Raw genomic sequence first — 20,192 nt, forward strand, 5'->3', positions numbered from 1 at the left:
ATCAGAGGATGGGGGGAAAACTGGAGTGATGAGGGTGGGGGAAAACTGGAGGGATCCGAGGTTGGGGGAAAACTGGAGGGAACCGAGAGTGGGGGAAAAACTGGAGGGATCCGAGGGTGGGGGGAAAACTGGAGGGATCCGCGGGTGGGGGGGACCAGAGGGATCCAAGGGTGGGGGGAACCGGAGGGATCCGAGGGTGGGGGGGGAACTGGAGCGCTCCGAGGGTGGGGGGAACTGGAGGGATCCGAGGGTGGGAGGAAACTGGAGGGATCCGAGGGTGGGGGGGAAACTGGAGGGATCCGAGGGTGGGGGGGAAACTGGAGGGATCCGAGGGTGGGGGGAAACTGGAGGGATCCGAGGGTGGGGGGAACTGGAGGGATCCGAGGGTGGGGGGGGGAACTGGAGGGATCCGAGGGTGGGGGGAACTGGAAGGATCCGAGGGTGGGGGGAACTGGAAGGATTCGAGGGTGGGGGGAACTGGAAGGATTCGAGGGTGGGGGGGGAACTGGAGGGATCTGAGGGTGGGGGGGAAACTGGAGGGATCCGAGGGTGGGGGGGAAACTGGAGGGATCCGAGGGTGGGGGAAATTGGAGGATTCTGAGGGTGGGGGAAACTGGAGGGTTCCGAGGGTGGGGGAAACTGGAGAATTACGAGGGTGCGGGGGAATCTGGAGGGGTCAGAGGGCGGAGGGAAACTGGAGGGATCCGAGGGTGGAGGGAAACTGGAGGGATCCGAGGGTGGAGGGAAACTGGGGGGATCCGAGGGTGGAGGGAAACTGGAGGGATCCGAGGGTGGAGGGAAACTGGAGGGATCCGAGGGTGGAGGGAAACTGGAGGGATCCGAGGGTGGAGGGAAAACTGGAGGGATCCGAGGGTGGAGGGAAAACTGGAGGGATCCGAGGGTGGAGGGATACGAGAGTGGAGGGAAACTTGAGGGAGCCGATGGTGGAGGGAAACTGGAGGGATCTGAGGGTGGAGGGAAACTGGAGGGATCTGAGGGTGGAGGGAAACTGGACGGATCCGAGGGTGGAGGGAGACTGGAGGGATCCAAGGGTGGGGGGAAACTGAAGGGATCCGAGGGTGGGGGGAAACTGGAGGGATCCGAGGTTGGAGGAAAACGAGGGATCCGATGTTGGAGAGAAACGAGGGATCCGAGGTTGGAGGGAAAGGAGTGATCCGGGGATGGAGGGAAAGGAGGGATCCGAGGTTGGAGGGAAATCAAGGTTGGAGGGAAAAAAGGGATCCGAGTTTGGAGTGGGGGGAGAGGGTGAAGAAGTGATTCGAAGGTGTGAGGGGTCTGAGAAGGGGGAGGGAGGATCCGCGGGGAGGGAGGATCCAAAGGTGGGGAGAGGAGGAGGGGATTTGAGGACAGGAGGGGCAGGATCCGAGGGTGGGGTGAAACTGGAGGGATCCGAGAGTGGGGGAAAACTGGAGGGATCCGAGGGTGGGAGGAAACTGGAGAGATCCGAGGGTGGGAGGAAACTGGAGGGATCCGAGGGTGGGAGGAAACTGGAGGGATCCGAGGGTGGGAGGAAACTGGAGGGATCCGAGGGTGGGAGGAAACTGGAGGGATCCGAGGGTGGGAGGAAACTGGAGGGATCCGAGGGTGGGAGGAAACTGGAGGGATCCGAGGGTGGGAGGAAACTGGAGGGATCCGAGGGTGGGAGGAAACTGGAGGGATCCGAGGGTGGGAGGAAACTGGAGGGATCCGAGGGTGGGAGGAAACTGGAGGGATCCGAGGGTGGGAGGAAACTGGAGGGATCCGAGGGTGGGAGGAAACTGGAGGGATCCGAGGGTGGGAGGAAACTGGAGGGATCCGAGGGTGGGAGGAAACTGGAGGGATCCGAGGGTGGGAGGAAACTGGAGGGATCCGAGGGTGGGAGGAAACTGGAGGGATCCGAGGGTGGGAGGAAACTGGAGGGATCCGAGGGTGGGAGGAAACTGGAGGGATCCGAGGGTGGGAGGAAACTGGAGGGATCCGAGGGTGGGAGGAACCTGGAGGGATCCGAGGGTGGGAGGAACCTGGAGGGATCCGAGGGTGGGAGGAACCTGGAGGGATCCGAGGGTGGGAGGAACCTGGAGGGATCCGAGGGTGGGAGGAACCTGGAGGGATCCGAGGGTGGGAGGAACCTGGAGGGATCCGAGGGTGGGAGGAAACTGGAGGGATCCGAGGGTGGGAGGAAACTGGAGGGATCCGAGGGTGGGAGGAAACTGGAGGGATCCGAGGGTGGGAGGAAACTGGAGGGATCCGAGGGTGGGAGGAAACTGGAGGGATCCGAGGGTGGGAGGAAACTGGAGGGATCCGAGGGTGGGAGGAAACTGGAGGGATCCGAGGGTGGGAGGAAACTGGAGGGATCCGAGGGTGGGAGGAAACTGGAGGGATCCGAGGGTGGGAGGAAACTGGAGGGATCCGAGGGTGGGAGGAAACTGGAGGGATCCGAGAGTGGGAGGAAACTGGAGGGATCCGAGAGTGGGAGGAAACTGGAGGTATCCGAGGGTGGGGACAAATTGGAGGGATTTGAGAGTGGGGACAAATTGGAGGGATCCGAGAGTGGGGACAAATTGGAGGGATCCGAGGGTGGGGACAAATTGGAGGGATCCGAGGGTGGGGACAAATTGGAGGGATCCGAGGGTGGCGACAAATTGGAGGGATCCGAGGGTGGGTGGAAACTGGAAAGATCCGAGGATGGGGTGAAACTGGAGGGATCCGAGGGTGGGGGGAAACTGGAGGGATCAGAGGGTGGGGGAAACTGGAGGGATCAGAGGGTGGGGGAAACTGGAGGGATCCGAGGGTGGGTGAAAACTGGAGGGATCAGAGGGTGGGGGGAAACTGGAAGGATCCGAGGATGGGGGGAAATTGGAGGGATCCGAGGATGGGGGGAAATTGGAGGGATCCGAGGATACGGGGGAACTGGAAGGATCCGAGGGTGAGGGAATACTGAAGGGATCAGAGGATGGCGGGAAAGTCGAGGGATCCGACGTTGGAGGGATAGTAGAGGGATCGAGAGTGGAGGAAAATTGGAGGGATCCGAGGATGGGGGGAAATTGGAGGGATCCCAGGATGGGGGAAATTGGAGGGATCCCAGGATGGGGGAAATTGGAGGGATCCGAGGATGGGGGAAATTGGAGGGATCCGAGGATGGGGGAAATTGGAGGGATCCGAGGATGGGGGGAAATTGGAGGGATCCGAGGATGGGGGGAAATTGGAGGGATCCGAGGATGGGGGGAAATTGGAGGGATCCGAGGATGGGGGAAACTGGAAGAATCTGAGGGTGAGGGGAAACTGAAGAGATCAGAGGATGGAGGGAAAGTAGAGGGATGCGAGAGTGGAGGAAAACTGGAGGGATCCAAGGGGGAGTGAGGAGGGATCTGAGGAGGGGAGGAGGGATCCAAGGAGTTAGAGAAAAGATGGGATCTGAGGAGGAGGGGGAAGGATAGATCCGAGGAACTGGGGAAAAGGAGGAATCCGAGGAGGAGACGGAGGGGGGGAAAGAGGTATCTGAGACAAGGGGAGGAGGGATTTGAGGAGGATTCGAAAAAGAGGGATCCGAGGAGGAAATGAAAAGGATCTGAGGAGGGGATGAAAAGGAGGGATCCGGCTGGGTGAAAAGGAGGGATCCGAGGAGGGGAGGGAAGGAGCGTCTGAGGATGGGGGTGGGAAGGAGGGATCCGAGGAGGGAAAAAGGAGAGATCAAAGGGGGAGAAATGAGGGATCCGAGGAGGAAGGGAAAGGAGAGTCCGAGGAGGGGAAAGGAGGAGTCCGAGGAGGAGGGGAAAGGAGTCCGAGGAGGAGGGGAAAGGAGTCCGAGGAGGAGGGGGAAAGGAGCGGTCCAAGGAGGGAGGAAAGGTGGGATCTTCGGAGGGAGGAAAGGTGGGATCTGAGGAGGGAGGAAAGGTGGGATCTGAGGAGGGAGGAAAGGAGGAGAGAAATGAGGGGTATGAGATGAAAGGAGGGATCCGAAGGTGAAAGGAGGGATCTGAAGGTGAAAGGAGGGATCCGAAGGTGAAAGGAGGGATCCGAAGGTGAAAGGAGGGATCCGAAGGTGAAAGGAGGGATCCGAAGGTGAAAGGAGGGATCCGAAGGTGAAAGGAGGGATCCGAAGGTGAAAGGAGGGATCCGAAGGTGAAAGGAGGGATCCGAAGGTGAAAGGAGGGATCCGAGGGTGAAAGGAGGGATCCGAGGATGAAAGGAGGGATCCGAGGATGAAAGGAGGGATCCGAGGATGAAAGGAGGGATCCCAGGGTGAAAGGAGGGATCCGAGGGTGAAAAGTCGCGGATTCGGGGGGAAATGGAGGGATCCGGGGAAAAAAATGGATGAATCGAACTGGAAAGAAGTGTTGGTGGTGGTGGTGAGAAGGTGATAAATTAAGGATAATAAAAAGAAAAGATTGTACAAAACGAAAAAGAAGGAGGGGTGTTTAAGATTGAGAGTGACGAGGAAGATCAGGAAGAAATGACAGAAAGGAGAACGAGAGAACAAGGAAGAAAGGACAGAAAGGACCAGAGGACAATCAAAGGATCACGGAGCAGCAAATCAATTAAGCTGAGACCGGATTCCAGAACGTCATCAGTTTCTGACGGAGCAAACTCTGAAAGATCGAAGAGAAAAGTCGCAATAAATAAATATTTTTTTTACACAAAGAGATTAGTCAACGTGAGTTTACAAAACAATGGGCGAGGCGGCCAAGAAAAGGAGAACTTTGGGCCGGAGCAAAGGCCCGGCCCGGCCGCCTGGCCAGGCTCCGGCCTCGAACAAAGACGCCGCCTCGCGAGATCTGCAAACCTCGCGAGATCTGCAAACCACGCGAGAACTCCGCCATCGTTCCACCCACTCTGTGTGGACGATGTTGTTGTCGTTTTTTGGATTTCCTGCGCATATTTTCTCCCACTTTGAATATCCCCGTGATTCCGTAATAACTGTCCTTTTGTTTATTTAGTTGATTAGTGGTATGATAATATAATAGGACCACAAGGAACTTCAACGAAGGAGGAGGGCATTTTCCCGCCAAAGCGTGCGCGAGCCGCGATGGTTGCTACCATATGGCTGTTTCTCGACGCTCCGTCCTTGTATTTCTTTTTTAGCCGCGTCTCGCGCTACGCAGAGCTAAGCGAAGCTAACTAAGCTAGGCTCAGAGAGCTCCGCGTTATTCTTCTTCTTCTTCTTCTTCTTCTTCTTCTTCTTCTTCTTCTTCTTCTTCTTCTTCTTCTTCTTCTTCTTCTTCTTCTTCTTCTTCTTCTTCTTCTTCTTCTTCTTCTTCTTCTTCTTCTTCTTCTTCAGACAAAACCTTTCGGACTCGGCTCTTTCATATACAGGATCCGGATCTCCTTAAATACTAAACACATGTACACATCCTCACATAGACGGTGCCTTTTGAGAGCGTCTATCATCAACTTTTAAATATATTCGGACATTTGTTTTAAAGTTTCGAAAAGTTCACGTTGCTATTTAAAGATTATTCCATTTAATGTGTAGTTATTTCGTAAATACACGATTTTTCTCGTCATGAACAGGAGCCTCCATGACGGGTCTCGCTATTGGCTCCATCAAGGCACGTGACGAAATATCGGAAGTTGTTGTTGTTATTGCCTTTCGGACACATTTGTCCTTGTTTATTATTCTGAGCGTTCAAGCCATCAAACCACGAAGCAACACGTATCATTTTTTAAAATGTTTCTTATAAAATTGTTTATTATCACTCAGCCGGGATTCGAACCACCGTCGCTCGCAGACTCGAACATGACACTTGACAACTCGATCCATTACACCACCGACAGACATTACGTTAGAGTTTCCAAGCTTCATCATCAACATGATGGGAATTATTCATGTTTTTTTTCAACGTTCGAACATCATTTGCTCCTTGGGCCAGGTAGTCCAGTGCAGTCCTTTTGTCCTCCTCCCCTTTCACAAAGGTGCAAGATTTGTTTAAAAATAATTTCCTTCTAAACTTCGTGAAAATGATCAATTCAACGGAGGCAAGTGAACGTGAGAAGTCCCCTGGTTTCGAGAACATCATCATCATCATCATCATCATGGTGATGATGCCTCTCCCCTGCCTGCCGAATACCAGGACGGCAGTTTATACCTGGGTGGGATTCGAACGATTCGAACCCAGGCTCGACAGCATCGACGTGAATGTCCATGCCTCGGCGCCATGCTGTCGGACCTTATTATATATATATATATATATATATATATATATATATATATATATATATATATATATATATATATATATATATATATATATCTGGAATACGAAGGTCGAAACGGTCTTGGGTTAAATTAATTAATTAATTACACAAACCTGATGAGCTCAGAGCCGTGTCGACACTCGAGAGAGACCCGTCCCTGGGTTTGGTCTTTATTCACGGCTTTGGGGGGTGACGTTAATCCGCCCACGCAGCACTTCAGCACCGCGGAGAGCGCCACCAACTGGTGGTTCTTCTTCCTCCTCCTCCTTCTCTTCCACCAGAAGAGACCCGACACGAACCGGAGCAAGACCTCGAGAATCTTCGACCACTCAGTGATAACCAAGGAGTGGTGAGATAATTAATGTTTTATTTTTTGTTTGTTTTGTTTTTAAAGGAAATAATGTTCCATGGTCGCTCTCGGATCTCGGAAGAACGAGACGAGACCGGATAGAACGAGCGATCCACACCGACCGTCGGTGAGAGAGATAAAAGGAAGGGAGAAAGGAGAGAACACAAGAAAACATCGGCCATGAATGAAGAGTCAGAGCGGGAGCGGCTTCTTCGCGGGGTGAAGAAGGAGGTGAGGGATGGCAAAAAGGCGCGTTTTTGGGGTCAGCAAGGGGAGAGGGACGAGGCGACGAAGTAAAACGCATGTTGGTCCTGTGTGTGTGTGTGTGTGTGTGTGTGCGTGTGTGTGTGTGTGTGTGTGTGTGTGAGTGTGTGTGTGTGTGTGTGTGTGTGTGTGTGTGTGTGTGTGTGTGTGTGTGTGTGGGTGTGTGCGTGCATGCGTGTTGTCTTTATACATGTCGGCTCGGAGTTTTGGTCATGATTGGGAGACGCACGTTGTTCCGATGAGTGGAGTCAGTGCTCACACATTGTGGACCTTTGTGCATGTTGGTGTAGTGTTGGCTGTTGGGCGAAACGACCTTAATTTCTGGTATCTGAATGAGTTTATTCATGCAGGACACCGGATATGTATACCTTAAAATATCATGTCCAAGTCACACGCTACTTGGACTGTCTCATACTGTTCTTAGAACACACACACACACACACACACACACACACACACACACACACACACACACACACACACACACACACACACGTCGGCGGCGATAGGTCGCCGAGCATGGAAACTATAAGATAGAGAGCAAAATGGATGTCACATAGCGGATAGGGAATCACCTTAAGATGATGCATATCAAATCTCATCCAGTTCCATCTACTGATAACTACTCGGTATCCATTTGAATAAAAAGTACCGAAAATGTGGTTTGAAATCGGAAATCCCCAAAGTTCGAGGGGGTGCTGTGGGTGAACAAAGATCTAAATCGAAAATCCGGCTTGACAGTTTGTGCACAATGTATTCCAGACGATTCGTGTGAATTTTTATGACCATCCGACCATAACCCTAGGAGGAGTAGCATTTGGCGCGAAAACACCTCCAGCTCTCGCATATTATCGATTTTGCACTAATTGACCTTTGACCCCTGACCAAAGCAAAATCGGTCAATATGTCCTGAGGCAAAGTTGTAGTACTCATTGAGTACCATGAACCTGCAAAGTTTCATTCATATCGATGCACTCACCTGGTCGCGAGGGGGTCTTCAATTTTCGCCAATTTACGCACATCCCTAATTGTAGAGGGCGCTGCGGGTAAACTATTCCATATATCACAAAACCGAAATATATTTGATAGAGCATCACCTGTAGATCATTCCTGCCAAATTTCATAACCCTACATGGGATAATGGCTTTCGGAATTGATTTCGCGTGAACGGTACCGATTTTGAAGGTTTTTCGGTTGTTGCTAGGGAACCAAAGCGTCCCTAGCAACCATCACAATTTCCAAAGCACTAGGTCATAAGATGTACCGACCACCCGAGTTTGGTCAAAATCCGCCCACGTTTACTACCAATTATGCTGATGACAAACGAACAAACATTCAAACAAACATCCAAACAGACAACAAGCCGGTAGGCGACATGGCTGCTCGCTCTAGATGGAAAGCTGACCAACTCGACTAGCCGATATTCATGTACATGCTATCAATCAATTTATCACAATAAATATGATTATCACAGCCCTCTTAGTTTGTGCCCAGAAACCCACCTTGTGAAATTTCAGGCATGTTTCCAAAGAGACTCTAACAAATGGCAGCCCTGGTAATTCCATTTATCTATTCGCTAAAGATTTTATTTTTTTATATGATGCTGTAAGACATTCTCCTTGGGCACAAAAAAAACAGGTCCCTCGGAGGTCCAGTTTCAGAGGTATTGATTTTTTTTGTACAGTCCACAATAAGTGTACGATGTACGATAAAGTATTTTATCTGTTGCTAAGCAACGGAGGTGTGCAAAGCAACCATTCATTTTTGTGTACATGCTCGCCACATTGTACATATTGCACCCAAGTTTCATCAAAATCAGACTCTTTCACTTAGAGATATTCGCAATTAACCGTTTCTGAAATGTTCGACATGTACTCTCCCAAAACCTATCTCCTACAAATATTTTTTTGTTAGGGCTGCAAATTGGCATGAAGGGAGCTTGATAGATTGCGCACAGAACGCTAAGCTTCGATTTATTTTATTTTATTTTCGATTTTTTTGACCACTTTAAAGGGCCGTTGCTATGCCGTTGCTAGGGCCCGGGGTCCCATATTCGAAAGCACACGATTCCCAGAAATATTGGTCCTACCTACCAAATTTCATTGGAATCGGTTGAGTGATTTAGCCCCGAGGCTTGACCAAAGTTTCGCGGACAGACAGACAGACGGAAATGCCCAGAATAAGGGTGCTCTTAGAGCAGCCAATCATATACATATATATATATATACATATACATATACATATATATATACATATATATATATATATACATATATATATATATACATATACATATATATATATATACATATATATATATACATATACATATACATACATATACATATATATACATATATACATATATATACATACATACATATACATATATACATATACATATATATATATATATATATATATATATATATATATATATATATATATATTGTTGTGGTTGAGGAAATTCGCAAACCACCATTCAGGTCCCGTAGGTGAGATATCTCTGTAAGTACATGTGTAGTTAGCCCAAACCCATTGTTTAGAGGGAATAAATATGATTAATTCGGGCTGCGACCCTTTAAGATAGCCGTTTTTCTGTTCTATCTTTATTTTGAACCAACCACGTCTCAACCGCCATCACACAACAACCACCAACCGCAACGCCGCTTCACAACAACAACAACGCCAACAGCCACGACCTTTACCTTCGCAACTCGCTCTCGCAACCATCGCATCACCGCTATTCTAAGCGTCACCGTGGCCAGGGACCGCCACTTTAGACCCTCCACCACCTTCACTTCTTCTCCTTCTGCAGCCATTCCCGCGCCGCTTGTGAACGCCGAGCGTCAGGCTGTCCTGACCTCGTGCGGGATGCGCGCTGAGCCGCGGGTACAAAGAGCGGCCTTTCCGAGGGGAAGTCGGATCAGGAATGATTCACGCCCACTTCCGATCCGTCCAATCATTAAGCGCGGGGCGATTTGCCCCGCCTCCAGGCGCGTCGGAGTAGAATCGATATATGCAAATTCGAGGATTAAGGGAGGTTCACGCCCACTTTTCCTCCATCCAATGGGCGAGCGTGGCTCCGCCCCCGAGTTCATCCTGATCCGGAAATTTGCATATGGCTTCTCCTGCCGCACTATAAAGCGCCGAGGGCGGGGCGAATTCAGTCAGTTTCTGTTTCGGGCCCGGACGAGTTGGAGAGGTGTGGCGGCGGCGAAGTGTGGCAGCAGCAGTCAAGACGGGTCTGGAGGAGAGTCGGTCTGTCAGGCTTCGGAGTCTGTCGGGGAGCTACAGAGAGGGGAAGCCGGGAACGCGGTCGAGGGCGCAGTGGAGTCGCTCGTCGCGGGACCCAAGCAAGCCAGCCATCCTCTTTCCCCAGAGCATCAACAACCCCCCCCCTGTTTCCCCCCACACTGAGATAGTGCGAAAAGGGGGCCCCGTTCCCATCTCATTCCAAGCAGTGCCAACGAAACCCGTGGAGGAGCGCGGAGTCGGGGCACCGCCGAGACATTTTGCGGCTCATCACAAGACGGGTAGGCTCCACGCGGTCTCGCGCCACAGGTCTACCCCCTTGTATTTGAGGGTGGCCCTTTTTCTTTTGCTTTTGAGTATATGTATTGTCGGCGCCATCTGTAAAGTAAAACTGTGTAAGTGTTGCCGTGTGCTCGCGTAGTCGGTAGTAGATCTGCATTGTTGTGTTCCTTTTGTTACATTTGCTTTTGGTGCATAATTGTTGTAATTGTATATGTGTGCTTTCCGTTTGCCGCGGAATAAATGTGAATTATGTTGAACTGTTTTTCCCGTTTCGCTTCGTCTTTTCTTTAATTGAATCTCCATCTTACTTCACGTAAAGGGTTGGTAGTGGGCTAAATACGCCCGATAATTAATCGGAACCGTCGAGGTTGACGATAACACCGCTCGGTTATCCCGATAATACGGAACGGGTCGCTTAAAGTGGCCCGTGTCCGAAGTCGACCTGCGGCGAGGTGCGATCGCCCGGTCTACCCTCCGTGTGAGTACTTAGGTAGGTCGAATTTGGCGAACAACCCTATCCCACGCGGGGGGCCGATTGGCACGATCGTGGTGAGGCTGAAAGACCCACCCGTGACTAGTTCCCGGCGTTAGTCCGAGAGGGTCACGACGGAATTGTCCGTCCGGTGGGCGACGTGCCGCGATTCGAGTTACGTGGCCGCTCGCACGCCGGCGGGCGCGAATTCGCAACACTGGTGTCAGGAGTGGGATACAAACTCATCCCCCTCCTCGCGGCACTGGTGTCGGAGAACGGGAAAACGGGCTCTCCTGTCTCCAGCTAAATTAACGGGAATCGGTCCAGGGGTGAGAGGAGCGACCCCCGATTCCCTCCAAATTACGAGCGATTCAAATTAACCCTTCACGACAAATAAGATGGCGTCTCAAGGCGAGCGGGAGCCGGGGGTATTAGAGATGGATGTAAAATGTGTAGAATCCATGGTCCAGGATGAAATCCCTGTGCAGGAAATGTTGGTTGTACAGGACGAACTCGCCCAACTGAACCCAGAGCCCGAAATAGGTGCGGCGGCGGCCGCGGTGTATGACACCTCCCTCCCCCTCTCCACCAAAACCCTTCCCCGATCCCTGCCGAAACGGCTCACCCAAGCGCACCCGACCTGGCCCAGCTATGCGCCATGCTGGCGGCAATGACAGAAAAGATGGATACAAACACAAATGAAATGAAAAACGAAATAAAAGGCATGAACGAAAAGATGGATACAAACACAAACGAAATAAAAGGCATGAACAAGCAAATGAACGAAGTGAAGGCGAATATGGAAACAAACGCACTCAAAATGAAGGAAGGAATGAAAGAACTGCGGGGTGCGACGCAAAACATGGGCCGAAGCCTGCAGGCGGGCATGAAGGCAGTGACCAGGGAGCTTAAAATGGTGACTCCACGTGTGGGAGCGAACGAGCTGGGAGGGTGTGCAACGGCTGTCAGGCCCGCGGTGGAGGCGGGTGACAAAGTAATTCGGGGTACGTATTGGGCGAGAAGCGTGACGGTGACCGAGAGGGAAAAACTAATTGGGGTGACGGAGACGTGCACGAGGGAGATAAGAGACGAGGTGAAAGGAATTGGGAGGGAGAGAAAAGAACAATTAAGACGGAAAGCAAGGATGAGGTACGCGGAGATCATGAAAGAGCAAGGAGTGAAACAGACGGAAGGACGGGAGCGACTTAAGGAGAAAGCAAGGTTGACCTACATAAAGATAAGGGAAAGACACCAGAAAGAAGCAGAGACTAATAGACACGAGGGGACAACAGAAACTAATAAATGTACAGAGACACGGGAGATGGGAACGATAGAGGGAAGACTACACGATGGAGACGGGGTTAGAGACGAACACACACACAGAGTTAGTGGAGGACGATGAGGGTGAGCTCGCAGAGCGTGTAGGGACCCAGTGCGAGCAGCTGGATAGCCTCCTCCAGGAACGAGGGGAGGGAGTATGCCCCCTGGAAGCGAGTCACGACCAGATGAGTTCGGTCATGTCGAGCGAGTTCGAGGGGACGGGTGCTGTGGACGGGTGCACGCCGAGCTTGGGGGGTATAGAGGCCCCGGAGACTCTTGTGGGGACACGAATCCCCAGTGTGGCTGTCCCTGTGTGTGTGGTGCAAGGTGTGAGTGCGCCGCTGTGTGTGAGTGCGTCCCCATGTGTGGAAGCGACCCCGTGTGCGAGTGGTGTGGTGGCGAGTGTGCCGGAGTGCGTGCTTCCTAGCACGCCGTGTGTGAGTGAGACACCGCGGGCGAGTGCCCCCGCGTGTGTGGGTAGTATGGTTTGTGTGAGGGAAATGGCACGAGTGAGTGAACGGCCGAGTGCAAGGGAGACCGTGTGTGTGAGAGCGGTATGTGAGGGAGATGTCGGTCGGCATGCGGGAGCACGCAGCCGCGTCTCCCGGTGTGAGTTTAATGGAATGGTGTATGAGCGTCGTGACACGCGGGAGTGCGTGTGTTGAATGGCGACGACGACGGCGAAAGAGGAAAGAAAGCCGGGTAGCGGCTGTAGTTGGATTGGAAACCGTGCCGGGTTCACCCAGCAGCGAGCGCGAGGTCCGTGCTGTGCAACGCACGAGGCCCCCACGTGCTTGCTTGCGGGAGTGAAGTCCCGGTCCGGAAACGCACGCGGTGGATTTGCCGATCCCGCGGACGGACAAAGTTTCGGCAGGATTTCGGATTTGGACCGGACGGGTTCTCCACGAGAGCGGGTGTGTTAAGCTCCAACGGGCAGAGCACATGTGTTCGCGTGGGGAACCCCTCGAGACGTGGGGCTTGTGTTTTTTTTATGCGCACGGTGACGTCATGGCTGCACGTGAGGTTGGAATCCGGCAGGAGGGGTATCCCTGCCGGATGGTACCGTCCAAGGAGGGACGAGGTACACGTGCAGCTGCATGACGTCACGGGCAGGTGCAAAGTGCGCGAGCTGTGAGTTGCCGCGCTGGTGCTGCGCATGTGAAAAAAAAACAGCAAGCCTCGCTTTCGGGTGACAGGTTTTCCTGGGCAAGGGGTGAAAGACCCCCTTACCTGGGCACAGGATGGAAACTAGTTAGGGGGAAGGGTTAGCTTAGCTAGACTGGCTCCATGGGGCAGGGGTAAGTCCTCATGGGGCCCGTGGAATGGATTAGTTCGAGGGATTGTAGCGAGATTTAGGTTGGGAAATTGATTTTTGGGACATTTGAGGACAGTGACAGACTTTGAATGTGTAGAGGGGATGTAGTTTAGCTACGTAGTGTTAAATGGAACGTGCTACTAGTATAAGGGACGACGTGGGAGCACGAGTTAGATAGGGGAGGTAGTTAGAAGGATGGCAGAGTTCAGTGGTGTGTGTGTTGAAGAGTTGGTGAGTGAAGTGGAAGCATGTGCTTGGTGAGTGAGTGAGGCCAGCGGGTCTGTGCGAGTGGAGCGACTGGGGAATGCATGGTGCGATGAGTGATTGGGGGGAGGAGTGACTCCCGTCCAAGGGACCCCGGGGTCAGTGTAGAGTGAGTTAGGGGGTTAGTCAAATTGAAAAATGGAGGTCGTTTTGTTGTTGGTGTGAATGTATGCTCGAAACCCATTTGGAGGGGTGCAGGAGCCCTGTTGACGGGCTGGGAGCGTGGCTGCGAAAGGTGAGTATCGCTGAGTGGGTACCCCGGGCACCAGGCTAGTCGGCCGTGGTAGGCCAAGGGCCCATGGGGGGCCGGGATAGCTTAGTGGGCACGGGTGCGCCCACTTGGTGCGGGGGCCCGGGGCGCCATTAGCCGCGTGGGCAGTGTTGTGGGCACGGGTGACCCTCGGAAAGGGGCCCGGGAAGCCAGCCTGCCACGTGTGCGTTTCAGGGGAGGTGCATGGGGGGCACTCCCCGGTGTTTAGGGAGCTGGTAGGCTCGGAGGCAGTGTAGTGCCAGGGGGTGCCATCGTAGGAGAATCGGCAGAGGGTCGTGCCTGCCAAGGGGAGCCACGCGTTCCAGCCATGAGACCGTGTGAGGGCACGAAGAGAAAATTGGGGGGCGAGGCCCGAAATTGTGAGGACACCAACTCAGGCGACGGGAATCTGGGTTGTTAGAACCAATAGTTTAAGCGAGAGGCACTTGTTGAGAGCCCCGGGGTATTTAACAGTTAAATGGTTAGGGTAGATTAGGAAGTGTACGCCTCCGCACCATCCATCCCCTCGCTCTCGTTGTGGGCCGCTGGACCCACTTTGTGTTATAGATCGCTGAAGTCTGGGGAGGCCATCCTGAGGCTTGAATTGGGCCTCGACACAGGACGCTAGCTCTCCCTTGTTCCCCTCCGGGAAGGGAACGTAGGAGTTGGGAGTAGGCTAGGTGACAGGATAGGTTAGCCGAAGAAGGACGATAAAGGGGGTGAGGCGACGATTTATAGTGGGAGAAAAAAAAAATTAAATAAGTTGGGGCTAAATTGGGGTTTGACAAATTAAGGGAGTGGGTATAGAGAGTGACAGGCAAATGCGATAGGTTGGGAAGGAGACCGTAGAGTAGGTCCGAGCCCGCCTTCGAAGTGGCCAGCACCACCGCACTCCCTCCACCAACCTCCACTGAACGGCAAAGACTGGCCAGCTTCATCTGCTGGCTGCGTTGCTGCAAGGCCTGTGCCAGCCCACTTCATCGGCAGCTGTTGTTTTGCTGCAAGGCCTGTGCCGGCTGGATCGTCAGCAGCTGTTTACTTCAAGGCCTGTGCCGGCCAGTTCATCTGCCGGCTGTGTTTGCCTGCAGCGGCCCTGTTCTGCAGGCTTTGTTTGCCTGCTGCCTTTGCCATGCCATGCCCATTGCCCCTGTTCACCAGCCCCGTTCAATTCTGCTTTGCCCCCCCCCCCCCCCCGTTCATTTCCATGTGCGCCAGGATCAAGGCAACAGTTTGCAAGCTGCAAGAACTGTCCTGTTGGCAGCTACAACACGGGCCTGCAGTGGTGGCCCGTGCACCGTGTTTGCATTCATCCATTCATCCATCCATCCATCCATCCGTTGTGTTCATGGCGTGTGCCACTTGAGCTGGCACGGAGACTGCGTTTGTGCAGCCCATGCACCGTTGTGGTTCACTGCGTTCAGTTCAAAAGGGGAGGCCGAGGACTGCATGTGAGCAGCCGGCCACGTTCCCTGTCACCTGCATTGTTTGAGCCAGAGACTGCATGCGAGCAGCCTGGCTCCCTGCTAACTGCTTTCTTTTTGCAGAGTCCATTGATCCTGGGCCATGGTTTAGTGTAAAATTTGTAAGTTAAGCTTAAGATGTACTGTACATATGAGTGCACCCCCGGCATGTCTGTCTTAGCGCCGGCAATTTTATTTAAGTCGTCCGTGTGAGTGGGTTTGTTTAGTTAGTTACTCAGCCCTCAGGTTATTTATTTTGGGGACACGAATACCATGAATGTCACACTCAGGGATCCGTAGGTAAAACGTACTAGGGGAGAACTACACATGATGGCACACGAAAATTTGACGACTCGGGACGAGTCTGTAAAAAGGGGAGGGGGTAGTGTTGTGGTTGAGGAAATTCGCAAACCACCATTCAGGTCCCGTAGGTGAGATATCTCTGTAAGTACATGTGTAGTTAGTCCAAACCCGTTGTTTAGAGGGAATAAATGTGATTCATTCGGGCTGCGACCCTTTAAGATAGCCGTTTTTCTGTTCTATCTTTATTTTGAACCAACCACGTCTCAACCGCCATCACATAACAACCACCAACCGCAACGCCGCTTCACAACAACAACAACGCCAACAGCCACGACCTTTACCTTCGCAACTCGCTCTCGCAACCATCGCATCACCGCCATTCCAAGCGTCACCGTGGCCAGGGACCGCCACTTTAGACCTTCCACCACCTTCACCTCTTCTCCTTCTGCAGCCATTCCCGCGCCGCTTGTGAACGCCGAGCGTCAGGCTGTCCTGGCCTCGTGCGGGACGCGCGCTGAGCCGCGGGTCCAAAGAGCGGCCTTTCCGAGGGGAAGTCGGATCAGGAATGATTCACGCCCACTTCCGATCCATCGAATCATTAAGCGCGGAGCGATTTGGCCCCGCCTCCAGGCACGTCGGAGTCGAATCGATACATGCAAATTTGAGGATCAGGGGAGGTTCACGCCCACTTTTCCTCCGTCCAATGGGCGAGCGTGGCTCCGCCCCCGAGTTCATCCTGATCCGGAAATTTGCATATGGCTTCTCCTGCCGCACTATAAAGCGCCGAGCGCGGGGCGAATTCAGTCAGTTTCTGTTTCGGGCTCGGGCGAGTTGGAGAGGTGTGGCGCCGGCGAAGTGTGGCAGCAGCAGTCAACACGGGTCTGGAGGAGATTCGGTCTGTCGGGGTTCTGTCGGGGAGCCTGTCTGTCTGTCGGGGTCTGTCGTGGAGTCTGTCGGGGAGCTGCAGAGAGGGGAAGCCAGGAACGCGGTCAAGGGCGCAGTGGAGTCGCTCATTGCGGGACCCAAGCAAGCCAGCTATCCTCTTTCCCCAGAGCATCAACAACCGCCCCCCCCCCGTTTCCCCCCGCGCTGAGATAGTGTCTGTCGGGGAGCTGCAGAGAGGGGAAGCCGGGAACGCGGTCGAGGGCGCAGTGGAGTCGCTCATCGCGGGACCCAAGCAAACCAGCTATCCTCTTTCCCCAGACATCAACAACCCCCCCCCCCCCCCGTTTCCCCCCGCGCTGAGATAGTGCGAAAAGGGGGCCCCGTTCCCACCCCATTCCAAGCAGTGCCAACGAAACCCGTGGAGGAGCGCGGAGTCGGGGCACCGCCGCGACATTTTGTGGCTCATCACAAGACGGGTAGGCTCCACGCGGTCTCGCGCCACAGGTCTGCCCCCTTGTATTTGAGGGTGGCCCTTTTTCTTTTGCTTTTGAGTATATGTATTGTCGGCGCCGTCTGTAAAGTAAAACTGTGTAAGTGTTGCCGTGTGCTCGCGTAGTCGGTAGTAGATCTGCATTGTTGTGTTCCTTTTGTTACATAATTGTTGTAATTGTATATGTGTGCTTTCCGTTTGCCACGGAATAAATGTGAATTATGTTGAACTGTTTTTCCCGTTTCGCTTCGTCTTTTCTTTAATTGAATCTCCATCTTACTTCACGTAAAGGGTTGGTAGTGGGCTAAATACGCCCGATAATTAATCGGAACCGTCGAGGTTGACGATAACAACGCTCGGTTATCCCGATAATACGGAACGGGTCGCTTAAAGTGGCCCGTGTCCGAAGTCGACCTGCGGCGAGGTGCGATCGCCCGGTCTACCCTTCGTGTGGGTACTTAGGTAGGTCGAATTTGGCGAACAACCCTATCCCACGCGGGGGGCCGATTAGCACGATCGTGGTGAGGCCGAAAGGCCCACCCGTGACTAGTTCCCGGCGTTAGTCCGAGAGGGTCACGACGGAATTGTCCGTCCGGTGGGCGACGTGCCGCGATTCGAGTTACGTGGCCTCTCGCACGCCGGCGGGCGCGAATTCGCAACAATAATATATTATATATATATATATATATATATATATATATATATATATATATATATATATATATATATATATATATATATTGTTGTGGTTACCAAATTCGCAAACCACCATTCAGGTCCCTTAGGTGAGATATCTCGGTAAGTACATGTGTAGTTAGGCCCAAACCCGTTGTCTAGTGGGAATACATGTCATTTATGCGTGCTGCGACTCTTCAGGATAGCCGTTTTTCTTTTACTATCTTTATTTTGGACCAACCGCCATTGTTACCACCACCAGTCACAACATCAACCACCAACCACAACGCCGCTTCACCACAACCGCCACGACCTTCACGTCACACCTCGCAACCGTCGCATCGCCACCGTTCTTGCGCCGCTTGTGGGTACCGGTGTTGGACTCGTGCAGGGCGCGCGCCGAACGGCGTGTACAAAATCACGGATTTTGTGCTTCAAAAACGGATCAAAAACGACACACGCCCACTTTTTGCCGTCCAATCGGTGAGCGAGGGGCGATTTGGCCCCGCCTCCAGGGCGTTGGAGGGCGATCGATATATGCAAATTTATGGATCAAAAAGCTTTCACGCCCACTTTTTCTCGGGCCAATGGGGAGCGAGGTGAAAGGTCGAAGGGAGGGGGTCAAAGATGAGAGGGCGAAGCCACGGGGCTGATATAAGCGACCGTGTTCGTCAGTCCAGTGAGTAGGAGAGTCGGGAACAGAGAGTTAAGACTTCGCGGGCGGTGGCGTTGGCAAGAAGGAGCTGGTCGTCGTGTGCGTTGGAGTCGGAGCGGAGGGGACGGAGCTGTGGAGAGGCGGCGAGGGCAGACGAGGGGGTGCTCGCGTCGTGCAGGGAGCTGCACCCCAGGGAGACTGACAGCGCGACCTGGCCGAGGTGGAGACGCTCGTCGCGGGACAAAAAAAATCCTCTATACCCCGAGCATCAGCAACCCCCTCCTGTTTCCCCCCGCGCTGAGATAGTGCGACCAAGGGGGCCCCTTTCCCACCCCCTACCAGACACTGCCCGCGAGGCCCGCGGAGTTGAGGCACCATCGCCGCTCCGCGTCTCATCACCAGACGGGTAGGCCCGACCCGGTCTCGGCCTCAGGCCCGCCTCATCCTTGAGGGTATTCTTTCCTTGGTTTTGGGTATGTGTTGTCGGCGCCGTCTGTGAAGTAAAATTGTATAAGTGTTGCCGTGTGCTCGCGTAATCGGTATTAGATCTGCATTGTCGCATTTGCTTTTTGTGTAAATTGCATTGTGTTTTTCTTTTCTGTGTGCTTATGGTGGAATTGTATATGTGCGCTTTCTGTTCATCGCGAATAAATGTGCTTTGTGTTGAACTGTTTCCCGCTTCGCTTTGTCATTTCTTTCATTGAATCCTCATCTTGCTTCACGTAAAGGGTTGGTAGTGGGCTGAATACGCCCGATAATTAATCGAACCGTCGAGGTCGACGAATAACACCGCTCGGTTATCCCGATAGTACGGAACGGGTCGCTTAAGTGGCCCGTGTCCGAAGTCGACCTGCGGCGAGGTGCGATCGCCCGGTCTACCCTCCGCGTGGGTACTTAGGTAGGTCGAATTTGGCGAGCAACCCTATCCCACGCGGGGGCTGATTGGCTCGATCGCGGTGAGACCGAAAGGTCCACCCGTGACTGGTTCCCGGCGTTAGTCCGAGAGGGTCACGACTGGATTGTCCGTCCGGTGGGCGACGTGCCGCGATTCGAGTTACGTGGCCGTCAGCACGCCGGCGGGCGCGGAATCCGCAACAATATATATATATATATATATATATATATATATATATATATATATATATATATATATATATATATATATATATATATATATATATATATATATATATATATATATATATATATATATATATATATATATATAGCCTGGTGTTGGCGCAGTGGTTAGGGCAGCGGCTTGGGATCCAAAAGGTCCTGAGTTCAAGCCCCGTTGGGCCACTGAATTAATACACCAGGGGGTTGACTCAGCCTGTCATCCTTCCGAGGTCGGCGAAATGAGTACCAGTATACTGGGCCGGTGTATACCCCGGTTAAAATAGGTGTACCATACCCCTGTGTCGTAAGAGGCGACCAAGGTTGCGTCAGGAAGGGCATCCGGCGTAAAACATGTGCCAAATCACTATGCGGATCATGCGGATGATCCGCTGTGGCGACCCCTCACGGGAGCAGCCGAAAGAAGAAGAAGAAGAAGAAGAAGAAGAAGAAATGTATATATATATATATATATATATATATATATATATATATATATATATATATATATATATATATATATATATTGTTGCAGGAAAGCCTGGTGTTGGTGCAGTGGTTCGGGCAGGGGCTTGGGATCCAAAAGGTCCTGAGTTCGAGCCCCGTTGGGCCACTGAATTAATACACCAGGGGGTTGACTCA

General features: G+C 52.7%; 2 protein-coding genes across 4 annotated transcripts in view; one reads left to right on the forward strand and one right to left on the reverse strand.

The window, feature by feature from the left end:
* Positions 1–656: 656 nt before the first annotated feature.
* Positions 657–2,758, reverse strand: LOC147028514 (uncharacterized; the record flags this gene model as incomplete). The annotated part of the gene is made up of 1 exon (XM_085878980.1): positions 657–2,758. A coding segment is annotated over one exon (2,082 nt), but the record flags the coding sequence as incomplete, so codon positions are not given.
* A 3,567-nt stretch (positions 2,759–6,325) lies between these two features.
* SGSM2 (small G protein signaling modulator 2) overlaps positions 6,326–20,192 on the forward strand; it is a 171,594-nt gene continuing 157,727 nt past the window's right edge. Inside the window, exon 1 of one of the 3 annotated variants that reach the window (XM_085878954.1) lies at positions 6,326–6,775. In XM_085878954.1, the coding sequence (XP_085735080.1) occupies positions 6,725–6,775 (51 nt within the window). In that variant the 5' untranslated portion in view covers positions 6,326–6,724. The remainder of the gene's footprint in view (positions 6,776–20,192) is intronic. The other 2 variants (XM_085878956.1, XM_085878955.1) reach the window with 2 other exon arrangements.

Source organism: Eptatretus burgeri, chromosome 4 (genome assembly GCF_056783735.1).
Source record: "Eptatretus burgeri isolate ZD-2024b chromosome 4, Ebu_testis_v1, whole genome shotgun sequence".
In the NCBI taxonomy this organism is placed as follows: domain Eukaryota; kingdom Metazoa; phylum Chordata; class Myxini; order Myxiniformes; family Myxinidae; genus Eptatretus; species Eptatretus burgeri.